The sequence below is a fragment of the Oryzias melastigma genome, linkage group LG6 (assembly GCF_002922805.2).
Source record: "Oryzias melastigma strain HK-1 linkage group LG6, ASM292280v2, whole genome shotgun sequence".
Taxonomy (NCBI): domain Eukaryota; kingdom Metazoa; phylum Chordata; class Actinopteri; order Beloniformes; family Adrianichthyidae; genus Oryzias; species Oryzias melastigma.
The window spans coordinates 8,910,611-8,933,784 of NC_050517.1; the positions used below are offsets into that span (position 1 = coordinate 8,910,611).

A 23,174-nucleotide genomic window follows, 5' to 3' on the forward strand; every position below is an offset into this window, starting at 1 on the left:
TCCCAGCCAGCTTTAGGATCAATTTTAAGATTATTTCATAAGTTTATTAAAGTCCTAAGAGAATCGGACCTTCATTTTTATTAGAATTCCTTCTTTTTCGCTTAGCTTGTAGTAGTTTTTACACATTTAAATTTGATTTTAAGGACTTTTTTATGAGATGTGCATTTGTGTGGGTCTATAAAGATTGTTGTTTTTACTACAACATTTTTCATTTAGTTATGTAAAGCTCTTTGATGTGTTCTTTTGTCAGGAAAAGTGTCTATAAATAAAGTTCAATTTAGATAACATTTTAAATGTCATGTCTTAAAAAAATTAAATAATCTGGAAACCACATAATTTTGTTAGAACTTTTAATGATTATAAAAAAAATTCATTAGAATATATTATTGACAGAGTACAAAGAAAATCTGTATAATTGAAGCTTCGATCAGATAGCCCCGCCTCTGGTGGGCGTGACAGATCCAGACCTTTCACACACCTATAATAACAGTGTGATTCTCATCATCCCAGCAGAACGTTTTAAAGGCGAGTGCACGTGCGTGTGCACATCCTTCCACACAATAATGCAGTTACAGTTCTCACAGGCCTTCATGAAGACGCAGCATCAGGAAAGACAGTTGTTCCAGAAGACGACACATCCACAGATCCAGAGAAACAGGATTATTTCCAGACGTTTGTCTGGATTACGATAATCTTGTTTTCGACAGTATTTCGCTGCAAAGATAATCAACTGCTAGCAAAGACACACTTCATTATTAGCAGGTTCAGTCAACTGTTATTCTATCAGGTAATCACGATTCCTCTGAGGTTAGAGGAGGAGGAGGCGGAGCTTCACATTTTGGAGGAAGCAGCGATGGCGGAGGCTCCTGGGCGGCTGTAGACGTGCACACTGGTGCTCTGAGACAAACAGATAACATATTATAAATGTAGCGCTTTTTCATAATTCTGCACCACAAACTGAAACTACTGCAGGACGGCTACAGGATGTTTACGCTTTTCTACTTTAGTCAGAAAGTACCTTTTTGGCCTCTGCATTATATTTATCCAGGAGGGCCTGAACTCTGTTTCCATAGTCAGGATGGACGGCATTCAAGTTCTCCACCTGCAAGAGAAACAAACAAACAACAAATAGATGAGACAGGAAATATAGACTAAGAACATGTGAGGGCTTATTTAGAAAGCTCTGACTCAAAACACAAAGCATGAACAAACTTAAAGCAGGTAGACAAAAACATTTTCTCTTGTAGGTTTTATTTTTGGGTTAAACTTCTTTTGTTTTCTTATTTTAAATACATTTTTGCTTAAGCACAAAAGAGATATTTTTTCTTTAAAACTTCTTTTTAAGTTTTAATTGTTTTGAAACTCTAATTACAATGGTTTGTGATCATGTGACCACAACCTTGTTTTCCAACCCTGCAGTAAACTGTAACCACAAAGCAGAGTTACTGGAACTATTAGTCCTTTCCCCACAAAAAAAAAAAAAAAAAGTGAACAAAAACCAATCATCGAACAATTTTTGAGTAAACAATTTACAGATTGTCTAGATAAATCTTTTGCATGAAGCTGCAGAAACACACAGCAGATGGTATAGATGGCAGCACTGCTCAGCACAGTAAGACAGGAGGAACCTGAACTCACCATTCGTTTCTGGATGAACAGCTGCGCTTCCTTCAGGGCCCCCGCCATGTTCTGGCAAAGCCTTTGGCGCTCGTCCTCATTTAGCACTTTGGTGTAGAAGGCACGAACCTGCAGCACAAAGATCTCTAAACATCAGCACAATTTCTGAGTTGTAAACAGAATCAAGAGGGTGCTGCTGTAAAGTCCATGGAGAGACTGAAGGGAAATGGAGGTGAGAGAAGAAGTGGATCTGCAGAGGCCAGACTCTTCCTCACCTGAGTCACATTGTCGTCATCTGCACTGTTGTACCGCGCCACATCAGGAGACACCTGGAACTTGGACTCCACAAACTGAGGCTGGGTCTCTGGGGCGCTGAAGCTGTTTGGGTAGTAGTTTGGAGCACCGCCTAGTGGTCAGACGAAAGCAAAGCAATTATATCAAGGCGATAAAGCAGAAAAAACATAACAAAATAGATTTCAAATGCTATTTTTTAATCCATATTTATTGTTTGCAGTTTAAAGAGAAATATGTCTCCTGCTTGCAAAACTGACAACTAATTATTGAAAATAAATGGAAAACCTCCATTTCCATATACTAAAAAATGATAACAAATTGTGTTTTTGACATTTTTGTTATTAAAAGACAGGGATTGAGCAGTGAGGGGTATGTTTGTATATAGAATGTAAGTGAGATCTCAATGTCATGCTTTTACCATTAAAGATGAACCTAGTGGGATGGATAAATCCTGCTTCACTGGAATGCAGTTTGTGTTCTCTGAGACTTTGCTGGTTGTTTTTACAAATGTTTCAAACACTCAGATGTCCAAACTAGATATGGATGCTTAATGTTCGTAGATTCTTTTAGTATGGATATTTATTTCAGTCATAAAACAAAATAAATCTAAAAAACCCTGGACAAATTTGACCACAAATGTATTCTTATGCTTGTTTATCTCTCATTCTTTTATGGTGGCCCCCACACTCAAAAACGCCTCTCCTTAAACCACTTCTGAATTCATTAGAATGCATCATGTCAGCACACATATGTGTGTATGTGGGTAACCGTTACCTTGGTTGTCAAACATGCACATGGGGCCATCCCGCTGATAATTGGCAACCCGGGTCCTGAAAGGACAGTTGACGGGGATCTGCAGGTAGTTGGCCCCCAGCCGATGTCGATGGGTGTCGGGGTAGGAAAAGAGTCGGCCCTAACAGAGACACGGAGAAAGAGCTTCAGCTAAATCCAACAACATGGAGGTCTTTAACGACACATGAAACTGAGCGTTTGACTGATCAGATGAGAAAAACCTCCAAACACCTGCAGCATCTTGTCAGGACTGGGCTCAATGCCGGGGGGCATGTTACTGGGGTCAAAGGCCAGCTGCTCCACCTCTGCAAAGTAGTTGACGGGGTTCCTGTTGAGGACCATTCTTCCCACTGGGATCAATGGGAATTCTTTGTGGGACCACACCTGTGACCACCAGAAAACACAGTTTACATGTAGAAATAGTCAGTGATGAGCCTTTGTTGGGAAGAGTCGGAAGAATGAAGTCTAAGAGAAGGATGAGAAAAGTCAGATTTGAAGTCAGTTTCTGAGTTGTGCGTTACCTTTGTCAGGTCGAAGGGATTGAACTGGAATTTCTCTGCCTGCTCAAAAGTCATGACTTGAATGTAAAAAGTCCAGGATGGGTAGTTTCCATTAGCAATTGCATTGAACAGGTCTCCAATGGCGTAGTCTGGGTTGGTAGATGACAAATGCGCCGCCTTCTCCACTGATAGATTCTTAATTCCTTGGTCAGTCTTTAAACAGAACAGAATCCCTTAGAATCAATGTCCCTATTGAAGAATCAAGTAAAGCTCCATTCCTAACCAAAAAGGAAAACCTCAGCAGGATTTCAGACAGCTGAGGCTCCAACACACCTTGTAGTGGAACTTGCAGTAGAAGCGGTCGCCGTGAGCGTTGACCAGCTTGAAAGTGTGGGAACCGTAGCCGTTCATGTGGCGGTAACCATCAGGCAGACCCCGGTCACTGAACAGGAAGGACACCTGCACGTGGAGGCGGGGATTAAATACTTTCAAAGTAAAAGACAATATGTTTAAATTTCAACATCAACAGCAGCAGGTACCTGATGCAGAGACTCAGGCCTCAGGCTCCAGAAGTCCCACACCATGTCAGGGTCTTTCATGTGAGTCTGGGGGTTACGCTTCTGGGTGTGGACGAAGGACGGAAACTGCAGGTGGAAATTAGGAGCTTGTTATCATGAAGTGGATTTAAACCACATGAATCTAACCATTGTGGAGCTCAGTCTTCCTCTGTTTCCATGATTTTCCATGTCTCCCTTTGTCTAACCTACCAGTAGGGCGTCCCTGATGAAGAAAATAGGGGTGTTGTTGCCCGTGAGGTCCCAGTTGCCCTCGTCAGTGTAAAACTTGACAGCAAATCCTCTGGGATCTCGAACTGTGTCAGCCGATCCAGACTCTCCAGCTGGACAGTAAGACAGGCAAGTCAGACGTTCCACTATGCTGCAAAAGCATGCCCAACAACCGTTCTATGAACTTCTTCCAGAGAGCTCTCCGTCTTCCACTTAAAATCCCAATTCAGTCATCTTTTGCTCTATCGCAGAAGTGTTCCCAGGGGTCTTCTAATTATGCCGTTTATCAGGGAGCTTGCGGCCTCACAGGAGTATTTTCTGTCACACATAAGCTTTATATCAAACAGTATTTTCGTCTGCTCCTGATTCACAACAATTTGCATAAAGAAATGCTCAGAAATCCAATTTTAAGCTTATTTTTTTCCATATGTGCCACGACAGCACGTTAAAAACAATTAAATGACATGTTTTTTGGGGGGCTAAAAGCTGCAAAATCATAATTAAAAGACCACTGTGAAGACTTTTAAAACAGATCAAAAGACAATGGGAGTGAGACTTAAATGAGGGACATACATGGGCATACGCTGCAGTGCATGAGGACACTTACACAATTTGGCAATCGTCAAAAAATAAATAAAAGTGGCAAAAATGTGTGCAAACATGAACTGTCGGAGGGATGTGGACTTTAGCACTGTTTGTCACAAGCTGTTTGATTGTGCTTTTATTATGTAACTGACAAAGTCGAATCTTAACCGGATTGCTTCATCCGATGACCTCCAAGCCTGGCATCAAATTAGACTCACAAAAGGCCTTTTTTCTCCTAATATATCACTTAAATTCACTACTAAGGAAAACAAGTTGTAATCATTACCAACGGTGGAGAAACGGACAGCAATGGGTGTCGTTTTTCCAATATGTTCAAACACTTTGGCTTTGCAGTAGCGGGTGATGTCATGGGTGACCTCAAAGTAGCCGAACGCCCCTGCAACACAGACGACAAACGATATAAATGTATCAGATTCTTGCTTCACTTCCTCGCTCTAAAAAATATGGGGAAACAGTCAAAGAATATTGTGATAAAAATCTTTATTAAATTGTAGACATTTTAAAGGTAACTAACTGTTTTTGCATGAATTTTCTATTTGTTTGTTTTCATATTCTAAAAGCTTCACCTGCAAAAAGAGTGATCTAAGGTCTTAATGAATTTCTTGAAAAATAATCCATTACAAAACTTGAGGATTAAGCCAACAAAAGAAAAGCAACTCAACCACTAAATCCTATTTGCAATGCTTTTGATTCTGCTCTAACCTGCTCCTTTGGCGTGCACCACTCTCTCGGGGATCCGCTCCCGGTCAAAGTGGGCCATTTCATCAGTGAAGACCACATCTTGGACCAGAAGAGGGCCTCTGGGTCCAGCTGTCTGCAGGTTCAGCTTGTCTCCAATGGGATGTCCAGCCCCAGTGGTCAGGACGTCTGGTTTCTGTAAACAAACAGCAGAAATGAGCACGTGACGGTCTATTATTACGAATAAAAATGACTTTAGATATGGTATTTATGAAAACAGAGGTTTATTAAAGTGACATTTTGTGATTGTGACTTAAAAATAAGAAAAAAGGACGGAAACTTTCAAAGTAAATAAAACCTTTTGAGGAAATTTAGCTAAATCTGCACTAAAAACATTTTTTTGCGACACCAGCTGTTTAGTGAAACATCATCATTACATAACGGCTAAAGGTCAAAGGCCATGACCAACTTTAGCTTTGACGTTGACATTTTCATAAATGTATTTTTTGGTGACTAAATAAATAGCTAAATAGCCTTAATAGCGGCGTAACGGAATTTCATAACGGGTTAGCCTAGCATGAAATGTTAGCAACCTAGCTTAAAACAAACATCGAAAACTGCACCGAAACAACAATGCAGCGTTTTATTGTAACGTCTGCAAAAACAGTAAGTATTATTATTAATAATAAGAAGAAAACAACATAAAACCCTTGCTTCCAACCCTCACACGACCCCTCACCTACTTAGTTCAAGGTTTAACGCTGCGCAGCAGGAACAGAAACAAAGAGGAAAAACTCCAACAAATACAAACCCGAGAACCTCTGTTCTCCTTCCACGCCTTCATTTGGTCGGTAGTTTTATCTCTGTTCTCAGCCATCTTGACAGAAATTGCCTGGAAGTTTGCTAGCCTTAGCAAAACAGCAGAAGATGTAGCGCAAGAGAGCTTCACCCTAATATAATTTTCTCCTTGGACTTTGTTCAGCGTGACCACGCCCCCTCGGCGCCCCTCTTTTCTGATTGGCTGACAGGAGTGATCTGACCTACTTCTTTTCAGACAGTTCAAAGAGGGTCAGAGGGATGGACTTCATGTAAAGTGAGCTGGTTCTTACAGTTTGTCAAAAACTTTTAATTTAAGGAAAAAAAGGGAAATATTCTGTAAAGGAAAAGTTATGTCTTAAAAAACATTGGTGTTTCTTACTGAGCTACTTTGTTAAATTGATATTTAAAAATACTTCTCATAGAGAATATAGTTTAATTTCACTGCTTTTTTAGAGCTCCTGTGTTAAATCCTGTTGCTTTTGCCAAAACAAAAACACGTTTCCAGAGTTGTCATTGAACTGCTTTTATTTGAAACGGCATTCACACATTTACACTGTATTCATGAGGCACATTCACGTCAAAGTCTAACTAACTTCATGCATGAGTTCATGTGGGCTACAGCTTGTGTTGGAAACATTAATTGTAAATGAGAATATTGCTTAATCATTTGGCACATTATGAAACTTTGTGTGATTGATAGTTATGGGTTTTTTGCCTGATAGGTCACTTTCATAAAGTATGACTAAAACACTTTCGTTGAACACAGCTTTGTGAACTGCTTGACTGTCTCTTTATTCCCCCTCCTCTCAAAAAAATGGACACAGCAAACTGTTATTGTTTATGTATGTGCAAAGAATATAAATATAGTAAAGAAACTACAGATTAACAGTAGGTAAATGTTTCTGGGAATGAAAACAACATATGTATGTAAAGCATTTCAAGACCCTCTCAAATGAAAATGGTGTTTTTAACATGTTCTTGTAGCAATTTTCATAATGGAGGACGTGTGTGTAGAAAATTAAGCCCAAATTACTTTTCTGAGTATTTCTTTATTCAAATTGCTGAATAAATCGAAAAAAATGAGTTTGAAAAATGTTATATTTGTGACCTAGAAATATGATGGGTGAGCCAATAGTCCCCTGCTTGAAAAAAAAAATGGCAAAATCATCATCAAATAATCCACTATGAAATCAAAAGAATTTAAAGGGTAACCAAACCTTAAAGCAACTTTTTTTTGGCTGTTGACCTCTATAAATGGGGCTTTAAAAGTGCTGTCTGTTGGTCATCGTCAAATTTTTGAAAGTTTAAAATAAACTTGTTTAATTCTTGAAAATGTAGTCAAAAACCGCCTGTGTGCTGCCCCCTACGGGTTGAATCGAGGTATCACATTTGAATTTCGTGATTGGTCAAACCATGTAAGTCCCATGACATTTCTGAAGCCCCACATCATGATCTGCAGCTCCTGTAATGATAACAGTCCAGCTCTCCATTCCCACCTCTTTGACTGGATTTTCACATTTCTTCTGTGGGCGGAGTCAGCATCCAACTTCCCTCTTTGGTTACCCTTTAAGATCACAGCTAACATTATCAGAATATTTCCAAAAATAAGTGAATATTCAATCATCACAAATATTTTTTTATATATGTATATAATTGAGTTGATTGTGGTGTTTATTGTTAGTAATACACTGAAAAAGACAATTTTCAACCTTTACTTTGAAGAAAATATGGAATATTGTTGAAAAGCACTATTTACAGTATTAACGGCTGCAACTTATTTTTGTTTTAATGAAAAAAATTGATAGAAACTGCTACAAATTACATTTTTTCCCACCTGGATAAGAGTACCTGGATGTTTTTTGAAAAGCACAACAAATATTGAACAAACCAACAAGTCGTTTCTGTTTGTCAGTGTGACTGTGAATAAAGAACGTGAACAAATCTAAGAACTCTGCTACCGAGTATTAACATCAGCGTTCTCACTCCTTTACATCTATGGGAGGCTAAAATCGGAATGGGCACCATGCAGAGACGGGGTCACTCATATTTGTTATGATTCGCCCAAAAGTCATTGTGATTTATTTAAATTAGTGAGGGGGAAAATGGTCATATATTGCTTTTTTCCCCACTCTTTGAGTTTCTATTGGAGTGAGGATGAAAGAATCACACCACTTATGACTCACCAATCACCTCCAAGCATCACCTGAAACCTGTACCTGAAGCGAGATGAGGCTTTAACCGTTCGCTCTCACCGCACAGAATAGAAACTACCACCAAATATCTAACCAAACACGGCGACACATCTTTACTCGGAGACCATGTTACTGAAGACGGAGTCGTCTGACGGTGCAGCGAGGTGACTATATCCTGCGCAGAGGGTGCCACATGGACACGGGCTTTCTCAGGGTGGCCAGCATCTGGTTCCAGTGGGTGATCCCCATCCCGCTGGCCTCGGGGCCGATGATCACGTGACCCAGGTTCTCACCCCGGCCGTCGTCGGTGGCCTCTGCCACCGTCACCCTCAGGGACAGCTCCTGCAGACGGCACCACATGGTCACGCCAACATCACACAGCCACGGCGCTTTATTTTGAAAGGAAAATCTTAAAAAAATCTGCAGAAACATGAACACCGAGATCTCTGGCAGCTTTGAAAATGTAGACATTTCCATCGTAAACCTCCAAATGCAAATATTTGTTGCACCGCATTGTTAAACTCTAGAGCAGTTCCTCAATTTATCGCACTTTTATCAAAGTAGGAAGTGCTATGAGAGCAGAGCAAACAGAAAACAGCAGCAATGAAAGTGTCAACGTTAAACACAGAACAAGAGCGTCAGGAAAAACAGGTTTCCTCTGGCTGTCACTGATGCTTCCCCTGCTGTGTTTATCCTGCACGAGTTCATCACCTGCAGGACGATAGACGGGACGGAGAAGATCATGGCTTCGTTGAAGATGGGGTTTGTGTCGTCCCTTTTGGTCGACGTCTTCTTCTTGCTGATCTTCCTGCCGTCTTGGAGGAGATAGACTTTGACGAAAGGATCTGAGGAGGAAAAATGAGAAATGAGATTGCGGCTGTTTTTTTTTTTTTTTTAATTTTTTTTTTTTAAACTTGAAATTTTCGGTTTGTGTTTTGGATTTAAACTCAAGTCTGTGCATATCAATACAAAAATCCCTAATTTTTTGTTATCATTCATCCCTGGTGTATTATCTTGCACTAGTATGCAAACTGCAGTTGCAAAATAATGGAAAAAAGTGATGTTTTATTATTAAAAATCTGAATAATAGTCAGATTTTAAGCATGTAAACTACCTTTCTGATGCTGAAATCTAACTGAACAACAAATAAAATACAGAGAAGATTCCTGTTGTTTTTGAATGAATATTGATGGAAGTTGATGCTCTGAGTGTGATGGAAAACGCTTTATTGTTGTGGGAACAGCCCAGTGTATCATGGAGGAAAAAACGTGATCTATTCCAGATTTAAAACTTAAAATAAACAAAAATGTGTTTAATATGACACTTAAGATTAATATAAATATTGAATTAGATTTTCTGCTCACTGTGATTCCTTAAGCTAAAATTCAATAGAATCATTGAGTGAAAAATGTCCTTTTTAATGATATTAATACGTATAACTCATAATGTTAGTTGCTCTGTGTGTCATTAATCCAACAGGAAGCTGTTCTGTGGAAGCTTTTGAGTCAAATCACATGGCAACACAAGGTCAAAGGAACTCAGTAGGAAGGTCAGAGCAAACGCGGTGTAGAACTGTAGACCTAAACTCCATGACTTTTACATTCTTTTTTATTATTTGGGCTGATTGGAGCTAAGAAACATAAAAGTGCTTTTTTTAAAAGAGGTTAATGTTATTCATGTAAGACATTAGTATGACATTTTGATAGATGGCATTCATTGAATGTAAATGTAAACTGGAATGAGTGATCTCTCCCTCCAGCTGGCTCCAAGAAGCCACAACCACAGACTTTGGTTATGTCCGAATTCCCACACTAATCCTTAACCACTAAAAAACGATATAGTGCGAGACTTTCTAGTGTCCTGGATTTTAACCATGCTCACTCATTTTTTTAAACAGCAATGAGTACATCACCAATTTCACTATGTGAAAATCGAATCAATTCGAGCATTTCACGTCTATTGATGACTCCACTGTGTTCTAATGATGAAAACGTGGATGGTTTATTTTAAAAACTACATTTAAACATGTTTTATTTGCAAAAAATCTCCAAATGGAATGCATTGTGGTCTATATTGCCAATCTAGTGAGTGACTGGTTTTTTGTTAAGACGTCTGGGAAATTTCTAGGGCACTTGATTTTAGAATTGTAGATTCAGACAGCTCTTCAAAAGGATGAACGCACTATAGTAAGTAGTAAAGGATTAGCCTCATTTTGAGAAATAGAGAGTTATTACTCAGCCAAAGACACTCTTCTGGTCGTATCAAAACAAACCCGCTGAAAGTGCGATAAGCAGAGCTGGGTGTCATGGGAACCCACATTCCTCCCCCCTCTATAAGACCCTTCTCCTAGTTTTCAACACCCTGGTGAAGTCTTCTTTCTCCCTCAGGCTGCGCCGGGATAATGCACTGCTGCTACAGACAGCCTGGCGTGGGGGCGCTGTTTCTGTGGATCTTCCGTCTTTGTGAATCAATATTGCTTGTACTTCAATCGATGATGTTATTACTGCGACATAGGTAGAAGATGCTTGACTTTTTACATCATACCCCGCCCTACTTCGTGTCTTTTCTGGGCGATTACTGCCGCCTGATCTGAGCGGCTGCTGCCCACCTCTGAGCAACTTGTCTTTGGATGGTTGTTCTACCGCCAGTTTCCCTTGGGATCAACAAAGTTTATTTTCTTGTCTTGTATTTGTATTTTTGAACACGTTCTTGTTGATCCTAATTTGTTAATGATATTTTTTCCTTTGACACCGTCTGGTTCAACACGGTGGCATCAGGGTCACAAAAAATGGCAACTGAATTGACTTCATTTGGTTGGAGCCGGAAGTAAACCATTTGTATGAATTTCATCACATTCAATCAGTCCAGTTCATATATACAGTCAATGGATGGAAAAATGTTAACATGCTAGAAAATATGAATACATTTAAACCCACCAAGAGAGAGCTTAATACCCCCTTATTTTTTTGTTCAGAGGAAGAGAGAATCAGGCAAAAGCCTCACGTGATTTGGAGTTTAAAAGATGATGCGCCTATGAACATCCATTGTCAAAAAAACGAAAACATCTGACCTGCTGTGTTCTTCTCGTTGGTCCACACCAGGTTCTTGCACTTGGCCACAACCACAGTGAGGCGCTCCGCTGTTGGCAGATAGCTGAGAGACAGCAGGATCTCCCCGACTGCATCAACAGCCTGCGGTAGCAGGAAGCAGAAACATTGTTTCATTTGCCATTTAAATCATGACTCAGCAGAAAAATCCCTAATCCCAAATAATCGGCTGTTAAAGTCATTAAATGAAAGTAATCAAATGGAAACTTGAACTATTCAAACAAAAAGATGGAAAAACACTTTAGTGATTCGTTTGAGTTTGTTTTTCTTCCCTTTTTGAGTCCTTTAGTTTTTATAATTCAAAGCATTAATTTTCATTATAAATGACAAATATTATACAACTTGAAGAATATTATCCAAAAGTTTAATTTCATTATAAAGTTACAGTTTGCGCAAGAAGAACTGACTTTCTACACCTCATCCATTCATATCCTTCATCAGAACTTTGTCTTTTTTTTATTTTTATGGGTTTGGTCCAAACTGATTATATAAAGGTCAGATGATAATCAGACAAAGTAGTAAAGAAGAATGACATGTAGCTGGCCTTCCGGTTTTCTGCTTTCCAGGAAATAAGTAAAAAAATCTGCAAAACATTGAACAGAAAAACAAAAAACAAAAAAACAAACAAAAAAAACTGTTTCAACTCCTTCAGTTCTCCCAAATGTCCACCAGAGGGAGACTGCTACACGTCTCCCCAGAAACCCACCTTGTTGACATCCTGTAGGTAGAGCCAGGCGTTGAACGGCCTGATGGTCAGGTCCAGGTCCGACAGCTTGAGTTCGGCCACGCCGGCGCTGATGTTTCTCTCGTCAGAGTCGATCCCGAATGCAGCAAAGCGCAGGCTGTACTCCTCCAGGGAGGACAGGTCCATGGGGACGGAGAAGCGCTCGTCAAAGATCACGGTGAAGGCATTGGTCTGGACCTGAAGAGAAGCAGGACATGATGATTTGAAACACAGGACACCATCTTGGAACATAAAGGAATGGATGCTGGTGTTTTAGGAATCAAAGAATTGTCAGCACAAGTTGACATCATAGGGAACTATGTAAAATTGATAAATATTGTTAATTAAAATGAAAAAGGCAGAAGAATGACATCACATGATATCTCCATCTTGGTACTAAATATGGAAAAGTGATTGAAGAGCTAGTTTGGGGTCAGGTTTGTGCTGACAACAAAAGAAAAACCAGGAGAAAACAGATAGTCCTCTGACTGAGATATTAAAATATAAAAACCCAAGGAAGAGGACCGTTCAGATGTGTTGGTGTCTCTTTGGTATTTTGGTAAGAACTCGCTGAATGCTGTTTCCCCAGTTAACTGCAGATTTATTCTTGAGTTGTTTGTGTGTTCGATAGATCGACAATGACGCACAAACGTGAGTCTAACAATCCCTGGTTGTTACAGCTTCTCATTCTGAATACAGCTCAGCGCTCCTCCTCCTCCTCTTCCTCCTCCTCCTCCTCACTTCACAAGCATGCAGAAGAGGGAGGAGCATCCCTACACACAGGTATGGAATTTTTAGACCATTGTCTGTTTGTGAAAACTGGACTGAGTGACTCCTCCTCCCTCGAGTTCCAAACAGGAAGTACCCGCTGCACCCAAAATCCTATAAACTTCTATTGAGAGATAATAACTTGAAGTGATCCCAAAAACGAGGAAATAGATTTGTTACTATAGCTAAAAAACCAACAACAACATAGAAATAATAACAGATTAAAAATAAAACTAAAACACAATAAATAACACAATGAAGTGTCCAGTGTCTATGAGGTGTTGTAGTCTAATAGCGGACAGGAAAATAAACCCGTTGATGATTTTCTTTTTCAAGGAAGTACTTGCATGAATCGGTGTTCTCAACTAATCTGAAATGAGCATCTGATTGGATGAGCTTTTTAGAGCATTTCTGTGACCGTTCAAAAGACTAGATTCCTTCATGAAACTCACATCTCTATCCAAACACGCCCGGTGTGTGGGAATCACCTGTTCTTCTGTCTGTTCTTCTGTTCTACACTTATCACATCCATTTGGAAAAGAAAGGTTCCACATACAACTTTTTTCGTGTCACAGCCCGCCAGACTGCTTTCACCACTCAAGCTGATCAAAAGAATACGGTTGATTTTCAAAACCAAAGATTTTTCAGAAAAAAAAAAAGAATTCAGACGTAGTCATTTTGCTTCCCTGACCAAACTTTATAGTTCAAGTGATTGAAGGCATAGCTGAGAGAATCCATTATTTTTCAAAATAAAAGACTTCTTGGACTAAACTAACAACAAAACAAACAAACAAAAAAACTGGTATAATTTTTTAGTTCTTCTGCGTCCCGGTGACAATTGATCCACAGAGTTAGGGACCACTACTTTAAGGACATCCCAGAATGGAGCAGCACTTTGTCGATCCACTCCGTTGAAAAGGGCAGATGCAACAACATCATCATAAAAGTCTTTAACAGACTTTGACCTTCTTGTGCAGGACACCTTTCACTATGATCATTCTTGATCTGCTACATTTTTAACATTGCTAATCCTACTATTTTTAGATGACATTTCTGTCTGGAGTGTAAGTTATTCAAGCTATAAACTGTCCAATCAGATGCCTCAATAAAAGTGGGCGGTCTCATGCCGCACGTTTGATTGACATATTCTTCCTGAGCCTGCTTTCAAGTAGTAAGAAACTCCCTCCAGATTGGCAAGAGCGGTTGCCATAGAAACGATGACTCAGACCGACTCGGACCAAAAAATGACGACTGAATTGACTTTATGTGGTTGGAGCCGGAAGTTTCTCACTCGGTCCAATTCTCATTTACAGTCAATGGTTTATTTTACTGATCTTTTGAACACATACTGTAGAGATACCAACAGGAATTTATTTATTTATTTTATTTTTTTGTGTTGTTGCTTAAACCTTCAAATAGTCTGTTGGGGTTCATAATGTTGCTAAACCACATGAGGATTCGCTTGCAACTAAACCCCAATCCTCACTGCTGCTGCAAAAGAGAACATGCTTCGTAAACTACACACAGACAAAAATCTGTTTGATTAAAATCCCGATCTCAATAAGTACAAATAAAACAGTTTAAGTTCACAAAAAATAGTGACGAGGACAACCTGACATGTCACGCGCTCACTTCAGAAATGTGCCTTTAATGGGAGTTTGGAAAACAGAAGAAGTGGGTGGGTGTTCATCCATCATAGCCCGCCATGATGGCTTCATAAAGTGACAGAGATGTTTAAATCTATTAGATCTCCACGCTCGTGTGACAGAGCCGGTCCACCCTGAGGTTACCAGGCAACCAGCAGATTTAATAATAGATGTGCCGACACTAGAAATAGAATTACAAGGACAATTGAGTTTCTCTTTGGAGAATAATCACACTTTCTCCAGATTTATATCCGGCTTAATTGCTTTAACCCTTTAACGCTTAAACACAAAATCTTTAACAATCAGCTGTTAACACGATCAACGTCATTCCAGTTGATTTTGAAGGAGAAAAGCGGCTCGATGAGCCGCTTTTCTCCTTCAAAATCTACTGGAATGACGTTGATCGTGCTAATGGTTGAAAACTTACAGTAAATCAAAGAATGTAAACACTGGAGCTCCGTCCGTCACAGAATGAAGAGCTGATGTCAGCATTCTGACTGCTGCAGGTTTCTTTGTTGTCATCCTCCAAACCAGGACACAATAAAACAACAAGTGATGGCTTTGCTGAGGAACATGGAGCAGCGATGACTCACTGATGACCAGGATTCACTGCTGTTCTGGCAGAACTGAGCAAAGAACAGAAGGCGAGCGGCAGGCAGCGACGGTGGAAAAACAAACTGCTCCTGTCCTAGTTTTGTTCTGTTACATTCTGACTGAAAGAAACTTCTGAAAAACAGCAGCGATTGCTTAGAAATAAACTAAAATGATTTGATGTTGCCACTCAGAACTGTCTTCACATCAGGATGCTCTCCTCATCGTTTTACTGACGTGAGTGTTTCTGCTGCGGCTGTCACAGAGGGAGTTGGGTTTAAGCCTCCGACTGCTGCTCCCATGAGGCCACACTCCAAAAGGGAAGTGGACTCTTCTCCCTGACAGAAGAAGAATGACTCTAGAAAAAAAATAATTTACAGAAAGTCTAAAAAAGAAAAAAAGAGTGTCAAAGTCAAGGCGAGCGGGCTGGATCCAGATTATATTCGGCCCGGCAGAATTTTTAATATTTTGTTATTAATGACCCAATGTCATCTTGAGCTGGTGATATATTAAAACACATTCTCATTCCCTTCGACGTCACGTATTGATGTTTGATTAAGGAAACATTTTTGGTGTTATCTCCAACTTCCAGGCTTCAAATTGGACCACTAACCGGCATCCTAACCCTAACCTTAACCTGGTACCAGACGCAGATCAGTACCGGTTCCAGATGCAGTTCTGACGTGGTACCAGATGCGGACCAGGCTGGGGTTAAGGTACCGGTACCGTCCACGTCCTGAGATTCAATCTGCGTTAAAAATTGACTTTTTTTAACGTTTTAAAAATGTTGTTTTTGTGTATTCAATAAATGTTTATTCTGTCATAACCTAAGGTGTGCTTTGGATTTTGGCCAAGAAATCCTTGAATCCTAATGAATTCATTTCATTGAAAAATATCAAAAACTCAGATTTTGGGCTGTCCTTCACCATCAAAGACTGAACAAATACTCATAAAGATTCCCTTCAGTCCTCAAAACAGCAGAACTCATTTGATGCTGATCATTTCAGTTTAACCCACTCAGGATTTTGCTACAAAGTCAAATTCTACTGCACTGGCTATATAAATAGATATGTTTATATAAGTACATAAACCAGATTTAAAAACCAAAACATTTGAATCGAAGTACAAATGTCAAACAAAACCTAGATAAATGATCTTTTTATTTATGTATTTTGGTGGTTAACAGTAGTAAATATTGTAGCAAGTTAGCGAGCTCAGTAAACAAAACCATGTGACTAAAGAGCTCTTCGGTCATTTACCTGCAGCTGTAGGGGCGGATCCAAACGGAGCAGAAAAACAGATGCGGTGCAGTTTGCAAAAGCTTTTCACTAATTCAAACTTTTTATTTTGCAGGTGGATTTTGAGCGTCTGTATGAAGGTCAGGTTCAACAATTTTTACTGCATCTTTGGTACGGCGGAGGAACCCTGCATGACGGTTAGTGGAGACGCTACAGGTAAACACGCTAAAACACGTCAGTAGAATCAATGTGGATCATGTTAAAAGTTGTTTTATTGAGCATGAATCAATCCAATCACATCTTAATGAGTTTCCGTGTCTCATCATGGTGGTTTAATGGAGCTGTTTTTAAGAGAATTCTGTTGGAACTACAAATGAGCTTCTAAGATGACGTCACGGCAGAAGCCTGCGAGCGTGCTGCGTAACAAGACACAGAAAAGTGACTTATACGATTTTTAGTAGCGTTAAAATAAACGTTCTAACAAGAAAACAGTTGGACCAATTATTCATTTTTGGCTAACATGACAATCTAAAGCTCTACATTTATCCGTGACTCACTGATCGCCTCATTTCCACTGTGTTTAATCACGTGACTGTCGGGTACGGTGGCCATTTTGGTTCAGTTGTTCCGCTCTCAGTTTGTTTCCTATTCAGACTGAGGAATCTCAGAGTGAACTGAAGTTCAGTCAGATTGGAAACGAACAGAGACCACCCACTGCGAAAGATGGGTCAGAGAGCGGATCCTGGTACAGGAAGGTAGTTATCTCCTGCCACAGCTCCACGGAGAGGGTGGGTGTGTTTTCGTTGTAGACTGGGGGCGGAGCTTGCAGCACAGACTCTTCCTGGAGGGAGCTGTTGGGATCGATCTTACATCAGCACGTTACCAACCCCTTTCGTGGGTATGGGAGGGGCTGCTGCAGACAGCACAGGTTTTTAGAGGATTACTCTTAAATTCATGAACGGATCAAAATATTGCTTTGAGGTTCTTTATAGTGAACAGTATAATGCACTTAAAACCTCAAAAAGTAGAATTTTTATGGTATGGCCCATTTAAAGGGTTAAACGTCACAAAGCAGAAGACAAAAAGCTTTCTTACTCTCGACACTCCAACACTGAACTCCTCTGGCCCCAGGGAGACTCTGATGAAGCAGCCCAGGAAGTCCCCTTCCTCCTTCTCCAGCAGGTCCTTGCCCTGGTGCAGGGTTATGTGCAGCAGGCCCGGCCCGTGTCCCAGCTGCCGCGAGGGCTCAAACTCCAGAGTTACCTCCAGCTGGCCCACCGTGAAGTCGTGCCCAAAGTTGTGGGCGATGGAGGAGATGGAGCTGAGGGAGTCCGTGGAGACGGATCGGTTGAGCTGAACCAGGCCCGTGGCGTCCAGCTCCCTGCTCATCAGCTCCAGGTGGCCCAGGTCTCTGAAGCCGTCCGGGGTATCACCCAGTGCCAGGCTGGGTTTACGGCTGGAGGTGGTGGAGGTGCGGCGGTGGTTGTTGGCAGCCACTCGCTTGAGAAAAAAAAAAACTGTTAGGCACAGAAGCATCACAAAGGAACGTCTTGTTCTTTCACTTTGCGCAACTGATGTTCAAACTGAGCAAATGAAAAATTATGGTTAAAATGAAGGATTCATACTGTTACTCGTCCACATCAATAATCTTCTTTTTTTCGCTGCAATTTAATTTGTTTGCACAATTCAGTTCAGAAGGAGTAAAAATCAAGAATAACTTTTTCCGGAGTGTGTCTGTACCTTTTGTCGGACTTCAGAGAAGGACGTTCCATACTTCTCTTGCAGGTACCGATAGTCAAAGTTAGGGAACGGAGATGGCGCAGGGAAGGTTCCAGACTTCCACAACTTCCAGATGTTCAAGCCGGCTGCACCCAGCAGGACGAGGAAGCCCACCAGGTAGATTCCCACCTCCCAGCCTGGAGGGTTACGCACCACTGAAGCAAAAACGCACAAACGACAAATCCTCAGAGGTGAGAGTGAGGGAGAGCTGATTCCAAACTATCAAAGCTTTACTTTCAGACATTGTTGTGTAACATGAGGAGATATTCAGGACACAATGAGTTGTGAAGAAAATCTGCATTTAACAACACGACGTGACAAATCTCAGAGCAGCCTTCAGAAACATGCTGTGTTTTCGGTGGCAGGTCTTGCAAATGTTTTCTGATGATTGAGGACATATACAAAGAAAATTAAGTTCAACATTACTTTTCTGAACATTTCTTCTTTCTAATAGTTGTGATTCAGGAGCAGACAAAAAATGAAGTTTGAAAAAGATTGTATTTGTGAGTTAGAAAACACAAACATTCCTAATCACATGGTCTTTTGGGCAAATTTGGGCCACAACTAGACAGGAAGTAGTTAAACTATAAGCATGGACACATGCAGAGATGACAGTGGAGCAGCATCAACAGTCCAGTAGTGAGACATGCAGACTCCGACAATCATCCACTCACCACTCAGTTGGTAGCTCGATATATCCCCGCTTTGAGCTGAGGACATGGTGCTGGAGCCGGCCTGCAGAGAGAACCACAAAGAAGTTTTGCAGGCTTGACATGAACCAACTCATCAGGTTGCCAAGCAGCAGAAGCCGCTCTAACCTCTCCCCCTGCTCTCTCTACAGCATGATTTAGAGCAAAGAGGGGGCGCTGCACGAGCCAGGACAAAATGTAACCTGTAATGACTGCTGGCGGCTCCTGCTGCTCCAGGAAGCAGCAGCAGGCAGGCTGACGGCGCGGTCAGGTGGATCCATCGACCCGCTCAGAACAGCCCTGCAGGACTGAAGCTTTAGCTGACAGGGATTCGGCTTTGAAATGACACAATTAAGACTCATCGGATCGCTAACGTCTCTGTTACATAACAAACCTCTGCTAAAGGGAGGCCTCTTTATCTGGGTTTACAGTATCGATACTATTGACTGAGCTGATCTCTGCAAAGAACCACTGATTAGACCCAAAGTTCTTAGTAACATAAAGATTTAAGTGATCGCTTCATGCTCTGATGTCTTTGACTTTGAAATGAGAACAGTTGAAGGCCATCACAAATGAAAGGATTAAAGCTACGTATTTGAAGCTGTTTTATAATTGTTAATATTAGCCGCCAAAACTAATTTAAGGCAGTAGTGAAAAAAATGTGTAGAAATTCTTGAAAGATTTCATTTAAAATGTTGCATTTGTTGCTCAAAGAAGTTTGTATTCAGGATTAATTATGTTTGTCAATAATGATACTAATATTGACTCAAAATTTAAATAAATGTTAAAACTATATTGACAGTAGTATAATCAATGACTACAAATCTACCTTAAAAAATTAAAAACTAGTCATAACTGAGGTATTGTATTCATTCTGCACTCCTGATTGATGTGATTAATTATACATTTTTGTTGTTTCTTTCCCCAATCTTTTCGTTTTGTATCCTATATTGGCAAAATATTTTGTGATTTTCTTTTTATCAATTTGTTTACTGGTTAAAAGAGGCAGACTACAAACATTTTTCTTCTGTCCCTTTTATTTATTTTTTTGTTAGAGTTTACAACTCCTTGTTATGTTACTCTCTTTTTTTGAATTTTTTTTTTTTTTTAAATTAGGGGGGCCAAGCCTTTTTGCTGGTGGGGCAGCTGCCCCCTTGTAGCTCCGCCCCTGAGAAGTTGCGTCTTGTGACAGAGATTTTGAGAGGGTATTTAGCTTCATCAAGTCCAAGGGTCTGCAACCTGAGTCTCCAGAGCCACTTGTGGTTCTTCTATCCCTCCATTCTGGCTCTTCACCTTTAAGAACAATTATAAATATTAAATTGGTTAAGTACAAATTTTGATCTATATTTCACATTAGCATCTATTTACCGTCATAATGATAGAAAGTGGCATGTCTGACTTGGTTTTCTTGCATTTTTAATAGTAAAACTGCTTCAACAGGAAGATCTTATTTTCTATTTTATTTTGAAAGGAACTTTCAAAAGTAAAGAAGTTAAAGTAGGTATTTAAAGAAAAATATGACAATTATTGTACATTTTATAAAGAAATGACTTAATGGGCGCCTAAGCTTAAAACAAGTTTATTTTGTAAAAGATTAGGTGGGATTTGGCAGCTCTTGCTAGGTTTTGCTTTTTAAGAAATTGGACTAAATGGCTGTTTTGGTGTAGAAGGTTGCAGACCCCTGATCTAGTCCATAAACATATCGGAGAAAGGAGTTATGTTTTTTCTGTGTCGCACTTTTCTATCAGATTCCTGTGGCAAACACCCACAATGCATCATAGGCACAAGGCTGAAGACGCAAAGCAATAACAAAGCATTAATTATAGATCATTATCAATCCACACAGAGCTTAGTACGACATATTAGATACTGCTGTAATAAAGTACAGACCATTTCAAAAAAGATGATTTTGAAACAGAAAACCAAAAAAATGCAGCAGAAATTCTGCAGTTATCGACAATGTTTGTACATTTTATTTTAACCTTACTGTTGGAAAAAAGCATCAAACCACTTTGGCTCCAAGATTACTTTAATTTAGCATCTAACTGAATGCAAGGTCTAAAAGTGGCATTTTTAATTGTCATCGATGAAAATAAATTCAGAGTGAAAACTTGAAGACTACACTCTGCAAAAAAAGATGAAAGGAAAAACATCAACACTTTTGCAGGCGGAGCTTTTTGCTGGCTAAAATGCTTTTTCTCATTAGCATAGATGAAGAATGTTGTTGTTTTTTCTCCATCTTGGCAAACTGCGAAGAAAGAAAAACACCAGAGTTGCTAGAGTGTGACTCATTCCTCCCCCACCTCCTCCTGGTGGAATCTCCCCATACCTCAGCAGCTTGGGGGAAATGGGAGCATTACACTAATGATATAGAAAAAGCGGTGGGGAGGGGGGGCTGCTGTGTGTTTCACAGCTCGACTGAACGCTCAGCGGAACACGACCACGCAGGCCAATTAACGGCGCTGATGCAGTGCAGGGCCTGCTGATGTGCCATCAGACAAACGTGGAGGATCCCCATCACTTCAGCTGAAGGCAGCAGAAGTCTGCAGAGGAGTCGTGAAGGTACACAGGAGAAGAAGAAAGAGGAGACTCAATTAGAGGAAGCAAGCCGCCGACATTTCTGACAGATCTGGTTGGAGCGTGGGCGTTTTTCTGCGTCACTGCGCGAGAAAGCAGAAACTGGAGGGCAAACTTTTTATTTCATCTCAGAGCGAACTACTTCAACAAACATCTTTGAACAACCAGAGCTTCATCTAATCTGTGACACAGAGTATTTATAAACCAGTGCATGGTGGTGGAGTGGTTAGCGCTCTCGTCTCACTGCGAGAAGGCCTTGGTTCAAATTCCTGCTTGGGTCGTTTCTGAGGACTTAGCGTGTTCGGGTTTTCTCTAGCAACCCTGAATTCCTCCAACAGTCCAAAAACATGCGTCAAGACTTATTATACTCGCCACAATAAGGCACACCATCAATGAATGATCTATTCTTAAACTTATATTATATATAATAGAAGGTACACCAAACCAGTGCTACACCTGGTGTGCAATACACACTGAATTCTATGGCAAGCAAAAAGGGTCACAAAGCGGTGTAAAAACCAACGTATTGGCAATCAAAAATGCCACTATTTACGCTGGTTTTAAAAGTAGCGGTAACACTTTAGATGAGGCGCCACTAAACACTCAATGTAAGGTTGACAAAGATAGTTAATACATTTGTTATACTTGTAAACAGTTTATTAATACGGCCTTTGTAGACAAAAGTCTCACTTTAGATGTTAATGAATCTTACTAAGTGTGTTAATAAACCTCATTCGACTTATTGTGCTAATATATGTCTTAACAACACCCTATAAACACATTAATAATGTTTGTTAATGTGTTTATAAAGCTTGTTAAGAATCTTATTATAAAGTGTTCCCAAAGTAGCAGGTAATTTACGGTATCTTGTGTTGTTCCAAGATGGGAGTAAAAAGTGGCGTCTTATCGTGAACAAAACGTCTAAAACGCTGTTCTAGAACGTTCAAAATGCTTTTATATCATGTCAGATGCGGATGTGAAAAATGACGTTATATTTCAAAAGAAAGTGTTACAGGTGTCTACTACTGCAGAGTGGGAATGACAGTTTTCCCTTTTTAACATGCAGGGATTGTAAGTGTGACTCCACGACAAACACATGCATTCCTCATGTTTATCTTTCTTTTTGCTGACTTTTACAGACATTATTTTGATTATAGTTAGGGTTTATTTTGTTGCTCTTCTTCTATTTTGTGTTAAAGATATGTTTTATTGATTAACAACTATAAATATATTAAAAAAACCAAAATGTTTAATTTTTTGTCATCACGTTTCCCAACCAACATACTGTTACAACAAGAATTCTTCGTGTGAAAATTGTGAAAGATTTGTGATCCCAATCTCATTTCAAACACGTAAAAAGACGGACTAATACCGCTAAAACAGCAACATCATGACCCCAAGAGGAATTCAATGGGTTCTGAGGATGGATGGATGGATGGATGGATAGATAGATACTTTATTAATCTCTGCAGAGAGAAATGGATGGATGGACGGACGGAGTTTTTAGACTCAGATTCAGCATTCAACTCACTTCTGAAGGAATTCAACAACTGTCAGTAAATTGTTCTCTTCTCTTTTAAGTGTTTTTAAGGTCAGTCAATTCCATCATCTGTATTTTTTTGTACATTTTCTATCTGCCATTGTTCCCAAATATGATCAAATTCTGCTGGTGTCAGCAGATATCTGAACTGCCGTCGTGTAGCAAGTATGCCACTGTTCTACAGTTCAAAAAGATCATCTGGGCTGGTTCAGAGACAGAATTTCATCCTCAG

The 23,174-nt window shown here is 40.0% G+C and overlaps 2 protein-coding genes across 3 annotated transcripts in view; both read right to left on the reverse strand.

Moving 5' to 3' along the window:
• Positions 1 to 333: 333 nt before the first annotated feature.
• On the reverse strand, positions 334 to 6,262 carry cat (catalase). Its single transcript, XM_024281070.1, has 13 exons — positions 6,084 to 6,262; positions 5,297 to 5,468; positions 4,860 to 4,970; positions 3,971 to 4,101; positions 3,743 to 3,847; positions 3,537 to 3,662; positions 3,225 to 3,416; positions 2,935 to 3,087; positions 2,686 to 2,824; positions 1,893 to 2,023; positions 1,639 to 1,746; positions 1,019 to 1,102; positions 334 to 897 (listed from the first exon to the last, which is right to left on the reverse strand). The coding sequence occupies exons 1-13, from the start codon at positions 6,147 to 6,149 to the stop codon at positions 832 to 834; spliced, it is 1,584 nt and encodes a 527-aa protein (XP_024136838.1). The 5' UTR covers positions 6,150 to 6,262; the 3' UTR covers positions 334 to 831.
• Positions 6,263 to 6,598: 336 nt separating this feature from the next.
• The window catches only part of syt12 (synaptotagmin XII), a 28,872-nt gene continuing 12,296 nt past the window's right edge, over positions 6,599 to 23,174 (reverse strand). For both annotated transcript variants that reach the window (XM_024281068.2, XM_024281069.2), the window contains exons 2-8: positions 18,811 to 18,871; positions 18,098 to 18,291; positions 17,453 to 17,857; positions 12,097 to 12,312; positions 11,354 to 11,474; positions 8,995 to 9,128; positions 6,599 to 8,625 (exon numbers count right to left, since the gene is read on the reverse strand). In XM_024281068.2, the coding sequence (XP_024136836.1) occupies positions 8,452 to 8,625; positions 8,995 to 9,128; positions 11,354 to 11,474; positions 12,097 to 12,312; positions 17,453 to 17,857; positions 18,098 to 18,291; positions 18,811 to 18,856 (1,290 nt within the window). In that variant the 5' untranslated portion in view covers positions 18,857 to 18,871 and the 3' untranslated portion in view covers positions 6,599 to 8,451. The remainder of the gene's footprint in view (positions 8,626 to 8,994; positions 9,129 to 11,353; positions 11,475 to 12,096; positions 12,313 to 17,452; positions 17,858 to 18,097; positions 18,292 to 18,810; positions 18,872 to 23,174) is intronic.